This window comes from Anser anser (genome assembly GCF_964211835.1).
Source record: "Anser anser genome assembly, chromosome: 13".
Classification (NCBI taxonomy): domain Eukaryota; kingdom Metazoa; phylum Chordata; class Aves; order Anseriformes; family Anatidae; genus Anser; species Anser anser.
Window position 1 is genome coordinate 8,692,987 of NC_139734.1, and position 13,278 is coordinate 8,706,264.

The window sequence follows — 13,278 nt, forward strand, 5'->3', positions numbered from 1 at the left end:
CCATTGCCTTTCACGTTAGATGGAGTCAGCATAACCCACGAAATACCACGTTCAAGACGTACATCTTTCACACATTCCCTTTGTAGACTTATAGAACTTCATAACCACAAAGTCGCGCTTATCACTCAGAACTGATGCAATTGATACAGAAACAGTAATTCTTCTCATGCATGAGCCTGGAAGCGATGAAAGGGGCCCAGACAAGAAGAAAACCACATAGTACTCACATAGTACTCACAGTATCCCCAGCAGAAGAGCCAGTTCAGCTACTGGCAGGTGACAGGCACTTGAGGAAGTCTCTTCATTTGTACTACCTCAAGATCACACAGTCAAGAATCAAAATAGAAAGATTTATTTTTAGTTTTTACCCTAAGACAAACAAGGATGGGAGAAAAAGATGACAAAAGGCTTATGGGAAGTCACAGAGACTTGCAGTTGGCTGTCCAAAATAAAATATTTTCACTTTTAAACTAATTTATGATAATTCATGGAAGACAAAAACCAGGTATATCTGCTTATTTAGTGCCAAAGGTCAGCAAAAGAATGTGCATTCATCTCTCCCGCATTAATTTCACTAATTCAGGCTCAGACAGAAGTAATAACAGATCCTCTCTTGACAGACAAGAGGTGGCAGGGGAAGCCAAGTGTTTCATACTGCTCAGCATCAAATCCTTTTACTCTCTTAATCTTTTGAGATTCTCTCCACTGCAGCAAGGCCAAGGACAACCTTTAAAATTGTAGGTAAGGAAGACAGGAAGGGGAGGGGGCAGTCTCTGTTCACATCACAGCCCCCTAGGAATCACTCAGCACTGTCATCTCCACCTTTCACACTGACGATAAAGATACTTCCCTCATAGCACGGTCAGCTCTTCCCTACAGCAGCTACTTTTGGAAGTTCTAGAAACTTTTCTATTCAGGAACCTTAAAAGCAAGTGATGAGACAGGATATACTACGTTTTATAGTAAGATGACCACACAGATGGCTAAAGAACAGTATTCCTCCTTGCCACTGGAAGCACACAGCCAGCAGTAGGCAGCTCAGTCACTAGAGCTAAACAAGCAGCGCCTCCCCACCACCACCCTGAAGTCAACCACGTGCTTCTTGCAATTGCCATTTATTTTAAGGATATTTTCTGCTTGTACTGGACACACACCTCCCATCAACCACCTTTAAAAAAGCAGTATCAGATGCCAAGCATGACACGTGAGCATTCTGCAGAAACCTATTCATGGATATAATGCAGTGCAGAATACTCCAAAATATTTGTATTGGTGCCAAAATGCTAGTCTTTCACACTAGAAAAGTGAGATCCACAGAGCAAATATTTACATTAAACCCTGCCAAAAGACATTATGAAAAAAGAAGTGGAGAGATGCATGAGTATTACCTCCCATCTCTCTGTCGAGTGGTGGGTCATCATCGGCCATGGGGAAGTCCAGAGATACTCCTGCTATTTCTAGCATATCTTCATCGCTAGTGCTGCTCTGGAAACTTCCTCGTCGATAGCCTTTTTGATCCATGGCCAGAACTTCCAAACCTGAAAAAAGGGAAATTTTTTAGAGCACAAACATGAAGACTCATTTTCTAAAACCAACTGGATGGATGTCTACTTGGCATTCTGTCCTGAAGTACGGGAGGCACCAATGCACAGTACCAAAGCACACAGCAGACCCTGTCCTGGGACCGTAAGTGCATCCCAGACAGCTTGTGCAGGTGTGCTAACTCTCCAGCTTTGAATGAGGGCAGCACATACGACAGATCCAGCATGCAGGAGGAAAGGGCCAACAGCAGCCCCTCCTCCTGCTGCTGGGCTCCACGGCCTGCAAAGCTAGCACAGCAAGTAGCTCCTAAACACTGCAGCCTAGGAGCACAGCATTAGTTTTTTGCAGGATGTGAGCTCCTGACCTTACAGACAGCAGGATTATGAACCCCTTCCTGTGATGCTCAGTTAAACTGAAAATGGTAGTATATGAAATATGCTTAAAATTGATTTTGAATCACAGCAAGCCAGCTGCCAGACACGAGACAGGTTTAATCAGGGCAATGAGACTGACAAACTATAAGCAAAGAACAACCCCCTGAAAAACTGGAAACAGACTCTACTTCAGCTGACCGTAGCCCATATGTATTGTCACATGTCACTCACCACCAGTTTTCACCCCTGTGAATCAGATGTCAGTGTAATCATTTGGAAAATTAAATGCTATACATACAAAGTCCAACATCCAGTAACAATGCATGAGTCAACACAAGCTTCTGCAACTAGGAACTCAAACCCAAGAGCAGCCTGAATGCCTCGGATGTTTTTCTCTACAGAGAAACAAATATTTCTACAGATATTGGTCTAAAAAGACACTCAAAGCATTTCCTTTTTCTCCAAATACTTGTCTTTGGATGACCCACAAAGACTGCAAATCAATTTATATTTGCTGATCAATACCAGACAGAGCAGTTAAAAATCCACTCTGATGGCAGGTAAAGAACGACTCCGGTCACCACCATGTTAGTTAGACAAGGCATGTGACATCCATTGGTGTATTTTCTAAATAATCTCTGCATGTGCTTCCAACAAGTATACAGTGACATTTGACATTTTATTTTTTTTTTTTTGACTATTTCACCTCCCACTGTGTCCTTGTATTTATTGCTAGACCGTCACGCAAAACCCGTAACGGAGAAAGGAACCTCACAAACACAGCTGGGTGATGTTCTTCAGACATGCTGTGCTCACTGACCTACCTGCCCTGATATAGACAAAATTATCAAAACAACCCAAGTTAATATTGACTTTTCACTACCTAAACACGATGCTTCAAAATGCAGTTCACTCACGGAAGCGTGCTATTAAACTTCATAAATAATCCTGATGAAGTGTCCCTAACCTGCTGCCTGCCCTACCCATCCCAAGGAGCTGCCTGTACCAGACCATGACACAAGACCTGTCTCCCCTCCTCTTCCCGAGGATGGTAGGGAAACTAAGAGCACACACTCTGAACACTTAATCCTAACATAATTTGGAAAAAAAAAAAAAATCAGGTCTTAGCCTCAAAAAGAGACCTTGCAACCTGAAAAATGGACATCTTTTCACCTTAACGAGACGGTAGGCCACGTTCGCTTTTTTCTCGCGAACAGACATTTTTCAATAGAATTAGAGAGGAACCAAATATGCAGCTCAGCCTTATTTCAGGAAGGGAAAAAGACAGCGTTTGCAAACAGTATGAATTACACAGCCTGCAGAAAGCACTTCCTTTTACAAAAAAAAGGCACCACACCACCCAAAAATATCTTGGCATTACACAAAGCGACACACTGAGCTCTTTACTGAGCCTTACCCCGTGGAGCACAATGTTGCTTAACTTATAAGCCCTGTTCACTCATTAAACTGGTGCAGAACACACAGAGTAAAGAAAGTGCTGAGCGCTTGCTGATGCAAACTCATCAGTTGAATCCTTGCTGATGGGCGGTCAGGAAGGCACGTGAGCTGCTGCACTCTGCCCTGCCACAAACAATGCCTTTAACACATTCTGAAAGCACAAAGACATACCTCGATCAGCAGAAAACCAAAGACTTCAGTTTTTTAAGGATTCAAAGCTATTTGCCAGCTAACGATAAAATTGAATTTCAAGAGCGTGCTGTGCTGTCCCTCAGACAGGCTGCTCCTAGGAAGCACAGGGCTCCAGTTCCCAGCAGACAAGGCCTGATGCACCCCAGAGGAGAGCCAAGAAACTCTGTGCCTGTGTGTCACAATAGGTATTTTCAAGTAAGACTGTGCAATATGTGAGTAGGTTTAAAAGAAGTCTGTATTCACGTATTCTGTTTGCACTAAAAGCACAAATTTATAGCCTGCTAAAAGCTGAGTCCCTTCTCTGACAAGAAGCACAAGTGCCTGTGCTGAAAAGAAGGAATTGGAGTTATGTCAGCTCCCCGTTCCTCCGTCTTTATCTCCAAATTTGTTCTCACCATTTAGAAAACAAAAGCAAAAAGCAAAACACTTTTTAGTCCTAACAGAACCCAGATAACATCTAACATGCAGAAAAAATGCACACAGAAGATAATTCAATTACGTGTTACAAGTCCTAAAGCAGCCCTCAGAGATACAAGTTTAAGCCACCTTCCCCCCCACCCCAAGAATACTCCCTCTACAGGCAAGCAAAGCTTTTCCAGGCTAAACCACGCACACAAAGACACAATGACTGTTCTCACGCTTATCTTATGGTTAATTTACCACAATACTTCAGTGGGCAACTGCTGCTTGTTTCCTACCAGATCTCGCAGAACTGCTGGCACAGTTCACGCGCTCTCCAGGACTCCCATGGCAGGCATACGTACCAAAAGGCTCCAGGTGCTCCCAGGGCTTGCGGGCATAAGAAGCCATTCTGCTGGAGACGCTTCCATTAATCTCTCCTACTTTTTTCAGTCTGGCATTTTTTTCCATCTCAATCAGGCAAAGGGAAGCAAAGAAATAAGCCTGAAGAAGTTGGCTCTGTAATGCCTGGAAGTGACTCTGATGACAGCAACTGCAACCAGGAAGCGAGAGCACCCACTGCCATCCTGGCAGAACAGAACCACCCCTAGCCCAGTGTCAGCTCCATCGCTTGCAATATACAACTCAACACCAGATACTGCAGGCTCCTCTTAGTCCATGCTTCAACATCACCTCTCACATGCAGTAACATCTGCTCCTCTGCTCGCTGGAGTGCCGGTCCTGGCGCTGCCTTGGCACCAGCAGGATTTCCCCGTCCCCTCGCAAGGCACCAGCCCAGAGGTACGGAACTGCAGCAGCGACCGCAAGCCTGCCAGTGCCTGCCTGGCTGCTGCTAAGCCATGCGGGGGGCTTTAAAAAGCTTTTCCAGCATGCAAACCTGCATCTTTCAAAAAGTCAGAGCATGCTGAATGTTTCCAAAACACTTTTTCTTCCCTGTCTGACACAAGGCTTGGCTTCAGCTCCACCACCAGCAGAAGGACATTATGTGAGAAGAAGAAATCTTGAAAAAGAGCACAGAGTAATTCTGATCAGCTGCCTTCGTGAGTCATTCTTCCTGTGAGGAAGGAGCAAGTTTACCACCTAGCGGCTACTTTAATCTGAAAAACCAAAGCCCAGATCACAAGACTGCTCTTTTTCAGAGATTAGAGAACCAAAAATGAGCTTTGAAGTTCAGGGCACTTTTTCCTCCCCGCTCCCACCTTCACGTTTCCTCCTGAGCCCCATGTTGTCCCCGCAGGATCTCTGCACACAGACAGGCACGTTCCTTTGCACAATGCCAAGATTCAGCCATACACAAATGAAAAACACATGAGAAAGCAATTGTAACTGGGAAAAAAAAAAGAAATCATGTAATTATGTCAATACTTGTTGTGTCAATACCTGCCTTGGTGCCAGCAGAGCTTTACTACAACATCATCACTCCAGATGCTCACAGTGCTGTAAGGAAAAAAAAAGGAGGGAAAGCATTTCATGGCAGAGGAGCTTATTCCACGAGGGAAACCTCAGTGCACTGGCAGACTAAGCAAGCTGTTTCAGACTTCCTCATATCACAGTCCATGACACGTAAACCTCAGTTCCAGGTCCCTACATGCAGGCTGTAAGTGAATTACAAGAGGGAAGTGGCCAGCAAACACTGCTTGTTAGAAAAATGCTTGGAGACCTGGGTCAGATGAGCCCCAAAGTTTAACAGGTCCCAAAGCAGCCCCCTCAGCTTGCCCTCGGGTTCACCTTCATGTGGGATGAAGCTGCAGAGCGCGCTCTGGGTGCTTTGTGAAAAGACAGAGGAAGGGGGATTTGTTTTTTTCTTTCCGATTTTAATGAAAGATCAAAAGGAAACTTTTGATCTTAACAGAGAATTGTAATTTCTTCTTTAACTGCTAAACATCAAAAGACCATGCATACAAAGTTGGAGGTAGTAACTTCAGAAGACCTCCACAAGTGCTTCTCCCGTGGTTACCCCGGGTCCGGCCGCCTAAGGGAAGACAACGCCAGGCACTAATTGCAGAACAACAGAGATTACTGCAAACACCTGCTGTAACAGCCGCGGAGATTTATAGGAAGATTTGAACTAAGCAGCTTTATGCCCTGCCAGTGCCAAAGCAATACCCCCAGGACAGGGAAAGCAGCTCTGTCGCGTGCACTGTGACGAAAAGCAGAACGCTCTGTTGCAGCAGGGCTGCTCTGCAGCACCCTACCCCTCGCAAAGCTCTCAGAGCCCACGGGAGGGATTCCACCACCACAGCACACAGCATAAAGGTGCCAAACGCGAGAGGAGCTCTCCCCTTTGGAATTAGCGTTCCTTGAGAGCTAAGTTTGCCCCCACCTGAAAACAAGATTTCAGTTGAGATACCAGGGCAGCCTTTGAAAGCGGCGTGAAGTGATACACGAAAGGCACACGAAGTGACCAACGGGTGAGCTGAAAACCAACGGGATTTTTTAAGCCACGTTTTGGCTCCCTTCGGGTGCAGAATGTGACGTACAAAAATCTTCAGGGAAAAATGCAATGTTCTTTCAATACGTAAACCATGTTATTAGCAATGCCTCAATTTCCCAAGCAGTGCATAAATCATTCAGCAGAAGGGTTTAATGGCTCAGTTAAGACTATCAACGTGCCTTTTGTTATTGCAATTTTAAACATTGACAAATAAATGCTTGTATGACCATATGCTTACATTCTTGCTGTCTGGCCACCTGTTTCTATTCTGAAGAGCAGACAACCACTTCTTCCTCATGCATTAGTACACTTCGCTCATGTGAGGTAGTGAAAGGGCTCTGGGGCTTCTCACAGCCACAGCACAGAGACGAGGCGAGGAGGAGGCCACCCCTGCCCCTCCTGTGCTCGCTGACAATGCGCAGGGTGGATTTGGCTGGAGGGCTGCAGCTCCTCTCCTCCCCTCAAAGCCCCATCGCACGTTTTCCACAACCCTGCTCGGTCGCTCCCTCAGCTGCTGTTTGAACAACGGCAAAGAACTGCTGTACAGCCAGACTGGGCTGAAACACTCGGCTGCTTTAAAGAAGCTGGGAAGCCTCCCAACACAACCTACATACAAACACTTAGAGGTTTAGCGTTTATATGGGGTTCCTTTGTTTATTTTTAAACGTAATGCTACAAGCCCCAAGGAGATGAGCGGTAAATCACAAGAGGATACTCTAATGCTAGGATCTGCCATAGTCATAGTGAGATAACGTTGTCATGTTTTACCAGGTAACGCTACACAGAAAGCAGCACACAAACCCTGCAACGTTTCAGGTTTCCTGGACGCTTGTGTGAGTTGGGCTGATACACGCACCATGTTAACAGACTGATTGCCATCCACGTATGCTTGCTTACTGACAGCCATACAGAGACTTAAACGTGATGTCTTTAAGCCTGCATTGCTCTCACCTCATCTCGAATAAGTCATCATTTCACTTACGTCACGCAGCCCAGTACACTGGAAAACTCAATTGGAGGCAAACATCAGTCACAGCTGATTTCATCCAGCTCATGAGCAGCTATACTTTCCTTCAGAGTGACTCGTTTCTGCGAGTGTTAACAATCATATATAATTGTCAGATAACCTCCAAAAATTGAGATGTCTCAGTATTTCATTTACTAGATTAAAAATCCCCCACAACTATCCAAAATTGATTAAAAAATGGCTTACTGCAGTACATGCTTTGCATAAAAGGGATTTTCTAGAAATAAGAAATTGAATCGAATTTGCACAGCTCTTGTCAGAGGTATTCAGAGCAAGTCAGAAGAATGAATGGAAGCAGAACATACCGACAGGGTGAGTTTGCAGGAAAGCTTCTTGACTTTGTTCAAGTGAAGAGATCAGGGTTGGATAGTGTGTGCGTGCGTTAGTTTTCATGGAAGAGGAACACAAGAAGCCGAAGACCTCTCCTGGTGTTTTTCACATAATAAACCATGAAAACACGTAACATCTACAACGCAAGAAGTTTTTACAGATTTCAACTGTTCATGTCCTAGGTCTGAAGAAACCTCTACTTATTTCCAGTGGATCAAAGGAGAGCACAGTGGTATGTCATGTGAAGATAAACACCTCTTTAGTCAGATCACAATCAAGGAAGTGCAGAGTTGTCCCACAATCCAACTTTTAAACTAATTTACAAATACTTTTTCCCATCAGTACCTAAAAGGCATGTATCTTGATAAAGGCATCATAAAACCTTATAAAACTGGTATTTCAAAGAAAAGTTTTCACAATCTTCATAAGCATAAACATTGTGCATGCTGCTCCTTCCTAATCCCTGGGTATGAGCACATTTAAAAAAATAAATAAACCAGGTAAGAATGTGCTTACTGCTATTATTCACCAAGCACTTGGTAAGAGGAGGATAGGCACCATGGAAGCATCTGTCTTTCTGATGGGAAAACAAAGACAAAGGATATCCACAAAGTGTCCTGCCTTGTTCATGCCTCTACAGCACATCAGCCAGTTTGACCACCCACTACCACAGAGACTCACAGACCTTACAGGCTCCATAAAAAAAAAAAAAGGCAAGAGATGGAAAAAAGAAGCACAGGGATGGTAAAATCCCCTGCCAAGGGTCATCTCCAGAAACCAAATGCTTCGGGTACACGTTTCTTTCATTACAGCTCTGGGGAAAGTGCATACAACTGTACAAAGTCTGCCATTACACCTTTCAGTACCAATAGGGAAAAAGACATGAAAGAGACAAGGCAGCGCAAACCTCACAGAACAACTCTGTAGTTTTAGCTAAATCATTATCTGCATCACTGTCTCCATCAGCTGAAACAGGGAAGACACACAGGCCTGGAAGAAGCTGGTTCTGAACTACTTGCATGAAAGGGAACTGTGCATCCAGACGAGTACTGGGGGTAACTTGCTCTGCAGTGTTTCACTAAAAACAGTCTTCCTGGATGATAAAATCACTTCTAGAAGCAGACTGCTGTGTTCATAGTCCCCATCCTAAAAAAGCACTTGGAGGTTTTTGTGGTTTTTTTTTTTAGTGTTTAAAAAAAACACAACCAAAACATGTAAAGGCACTGGGAGCTCCTACACCAGCACAGCTGCTAACCTCAGGTATGATTCAAAGCAAGTGGCAGCTGGGACCAGCGGCTTTGGCCGTGCGATGCTTCCAGGCACACGGATGGAACCAGAGGCATTCCGCTTCCAACCCAAAGCAAGACCAGGGTCAGTCCTCCAAAAGTGACTTGGAAAAACAAAACAAAGCATCGTTTCATACAAGTTCAGCTCAGCTGCCACTGGTAACAACAGTAAATCATAACTCATTACTAGTAATATATTTTCTTTACTACTTCCTCCCAGTTATCTGCTGCATCAATTGGCCTATCCAGGAAACCTCGTTGTCCCTCCCTCTTCCTGTACACTCTCAAGCTCTTTGAAATATTAATCACGCTAGGTACAGTTTTAAGGAATTGTGCTATAACGTTGCCAAGTCACATTTAAGTCAGTAAGTCTGTTCAAAATTGAACTGGGATCACTAAGCATTAGGCAGCTAAATCACCTCTGGTTACCAGGTCCTGTTCTGACAGGTGGCAAATTCGTATTACAAATTTCATAAGATGCTGTAAGGCAGCAACAGGATAAGCTCTTGTTCAAAGAGGAGTTCTCAGCAAGTTTTTATGAACAAAAGTGAAGACAGCACGGGAAGTAAAAGAACTAACCAACACTGGCCACCGATCTGTAAACAATATTCAAGTTTCCTACAAATTCTGCAGAAAACAGGTTTCTAAACAGCCTTTGACAAGGCTACATTAGCTCCCTAACCCACACAGAGCCCTTCTTGCCTTTAGGGCTTTCCCACCTGGTGTGAATTCAGAAGCAGTTCTACAAGTGGATTACATTTCCAACAGATAGCTTCTTTTCAGTATGTTACATCACCTTGCACCACTTCCTAAAAGCTGAGAAATGGCTCTTCCTCATAATTATTGATAGAGCAAACACAGCTTTGAATCTCCCACTGATAAAGCTGTAAATTTCCATTTAAACATTTTTGTTGATCACAGAACCACAGAACTGTAGGGGTTGGGAGGGACCTCGAGAGATCACCGGGTCCAACCCCCCTGGCAAAGCAGGTTCCCTAGAGCAGGCTGCCCAGGTAGGCGTCCAGACAGGCCTTGAATATCTCCAGAGAAGGAGACCCCACAACCTCCCTGGGCAGCCTGTCCCAGTGCTCCCTCACCCTCACCGTGACGAAGTTCTTTCTCATGTTGGGGCAGAACTTCCTGTGCTCCATTTTGTGGCCATTGCCCCTTGTCCTGTCCCCACAAACCACTGAAAAGAGGTTGGTCAAATCCCTCTGTCTCCCACACTTAAGGTAGCTATAAATATTAATAAGATCCCCTCTCAGTTGACATTGCCATTTTTTCTCGTTAGCCGTACCTCTGAACTGGGTCCCTGCAGGCTGCGATAGCTACACACACCCACGGATGCAAACAGCCGGAGGTGCAGAGCAAGGCAAGCCTGCCGCACAAGGAGCTACCTGAGGAAGGCTGTGAGAAGATGAACGCAGGTCGGCAGACCCTGACTCCACTCAGAACTGCTATGCTCTGTTCTCAGAGGGTGGGATTTCTTCCTGTTTCATCCAGAGCAAACCCCTGTGACAGCTCAGATAACCTGCCTATTGGAGATGCAGACTGCACCTTAGATTTCACAATACCCACTTCTGTTTCCGAAGTTAAGCGCTGCTTACATCTCCTCCCAGACCAGGCACTTCTGCTTCCAATCCACATGCTCTGCATTGCAATCCGCCCAGCTTCTCTGCCAGGAAGTGATTCAGGAGATAAAACCCACAGCAAAGCCAGCCCAGGCCCTGCTACACAATTACCATTCACATTTCCAAAAGACTGTTTAATTGGCTGCTGTCTTGTGACACTAACTACGGGCCGCTGACAGCTCCTGGGCCCAGGCTAGCTTCCTGTTTTGTCTCCCAGCTTTCTCTAACAGCTTTGCTTTTTCTCCTCTTCTTGCTTCTCTTCCCTATGCTCATTACAGGAAGGCACGAGTGCCCAACAACTCCAGAGACAATAAATTTTCAGGTGTCGTTCTCCAGGAATGGCACCTCCAGCACAACTTCATATTCCTCAGCTGTCTGGTCAAAAACATAACAGGTCATCATGAGCACGTGGGTCCAAATCAAAGCAGTCTGACCAGCAGATTTACCGTGACCACAGACCTTTCAGTGCTCTTCTCCAGGAACTCCTATTTTTGTAGGACGCTTCATTGTACAGAAACACAACAAATGCCAAGATGCAAATCAGACTGCCTTGTTTTCACTGGGTTGTTTTTTTTTTTTCCTTCTAAGCTTTTTATAATCTCCATTTTCATTTTAAAGCCACAAGCTAAACAAATCTGTAGGAATGCAACAGCATAGTCTTACACACGTGCTCTAAGGTTAACACAGTAAAAAAGACGAGAATCACCACATATTGGCATGGCTATCCTGTACCTTTCTTATTTTCAGCATAACCACGGCCCCTTGCGTGAGCAAAACAGGTTGCAATTCTGCGCGCACGCCATGAGCATGCTGCCCTTCCTGCTGCAGAACCTACTGCAGGGTAGGGTTTTGTCAAGACGTGGCTCAGAACACTGTCTTCTGATTTCTGTGGGCTGTTTTAACCGTAACACGTCACAGATGAATACAAGATGAAGTTTCAGCCTTCAAATTTGAGATAAAAGTTTTCCATTTTCCAGCAGAGAGCCCACCACCCATCCTTTCCTCTATACACTTATGGAAATACAAGGGGCTGCTAATGCCGAAGGTAAAGCCTGGGTCACCACGAACAAGAAAAACCCCGTGCTTCTGCTGAATTGTGGGAGATGCTGAATCTTTAAGACTATCCCATTTCACAGAACAAATTAAGCATTTAAAGGTTTTCCCCACCAAGATTAGACAACTGACAGATCAACTCTACATGGAATTCGGGAGGCCAAATCTGGCCAATATGAGAAATTTGAAAGAAGGGCCATTTTGAGGCTTGAAAGCAGATTTTTGCATTTAAAAAAAAATATGTTTCTCTCTCATGTGAAATTACAAGCAGACCTGAAAAGTCTCTCTTCAAGTACCAAGTGCCTTTAGGAAAGGCAACACGTTCAACTCACATTAAAGTTTGTGAGTGTACACGTTGCAGTGTTGGGCAGTGACCAACACACGTGTATCGCTTACACTTCGCTGCGTAACGTCAAAGCCTTTCCCTTCGATGCTGCTTGCCCTTTGCTCATTTGCCCTAAGTCCCAGGATGAAGAGAGTTCCAAGGGTTTCTGCTGGGCTCTTCTAAAGGGAAACCACTAGTTACTCTGGAGCAGGGCTGGGCAGCATGTGAGAATAACTTTCAGTTCCAGACAGTTCATCTTTGCACAATTTTCTTTCCTAGGACAGATTTTCTTGCCTGAAGATGCACAAAACCATCCTTTGCTCGCATCTGGAAGGGCAGTCTGTTGTACTCCCACTTCAAACCTATCGGTGGAAGCTTTATATCCACCTAGCAGTAAGGATGCCCTTGCTTTCTCTGACTAAAGGAGGTGGTGTAAAGCAAAGCGAAGAGAGGATCAATTAATTGGTCTTCCTTCAGACATCCCCAGGAAGATACACGCCGAACATTAGCAAGTGACCTGTACGTGTATTTGTGAAAAGAAGTTCTTTAAGGGAGCGACCGGAGGAAAAAGCGTTTGGTCTCCAAGAAAACAAGTTACAGGTCCTCACACATCTTTCTGCCCTTCAGTTGAATAAATTGTGACCCAAAAGTCTTCCTCATACGTTTATGAAACACCATGCGTTTCAGTAAACAGGTCACCCTAAATTTACAGGCAGTTTGTAACTGCTATGCAGCAGACTGTTGGGGGGGCAGGGTGGGCACACACACACACAAACTTTTTTTTGGTAAAGATTTCTGTATTTTCTAGACCAAATTCAGTTACTTACAACAGTTCCCATACTGAAACACGGAATTGACAGCTTCTCTGCCACTACTGCCCGCTTTGGAAATCCAGGATGCTAGAGCAGGTAAATTATCAGATGTCTGCGTAGCAGCATCAACCAAGCTACAGTCTTGCTTTTAAAACATAACCATGTAGCTAAGTGATGATTAAAAAGTATCTACAGGCCATCCTCAAGTTAGCAAACCTTCAAGAACATGCAATCAGATTTCCTTGAATTTATCTAGCCTTCCCAATGCAAATCAGAAGAGCATGATCCTAAAATGACACAGCCAGACTAAGCACACGTTTTTCATCACAAGGACAGCATTAAGATCAGACACGCTTTTCATCCTGAAAACATCAAAATCTTGGATAATGACTCT

The 13,278-nt window shown here is 44.6% G+C and overlaps 1 protein-coding gene across 9 annotated transcripts in view; it reads right to left on the reverse strand.

The window, feature by feature from the left end:
- Positions 1 to 13,278, reverse strand: part of LOC310880847 (H(+)/Cl(-) exchange transporter 5) — a 49,266-nt gene that overhangs the window by 26,283 nt on the left and 9,705 nt on the right. For 7 of the 9 annotated variants that reach the window (XM_083797256.1, XM_083797262.1, XM_083797258.1 and 4 more), the window contains exon 3: positions 1,389 to 1,538. In XM_083797256.1, coding sequence (XP_083653382.1) covers positions 1,389 to 1,421 — 33 coding nt within the window. In that variant the 5' untranslated portion in view covers positions 1,422 to 1,538. Of the gene's footprint in view, positions 1 to 1,388; positions 1,539 to 4,330; positions 5,171 to 13,278 lie in introns of those variants that run through there. The other 2 variants (XM_083797265.1, XM_083797255.1) reach the window with 2 other exon arrangements.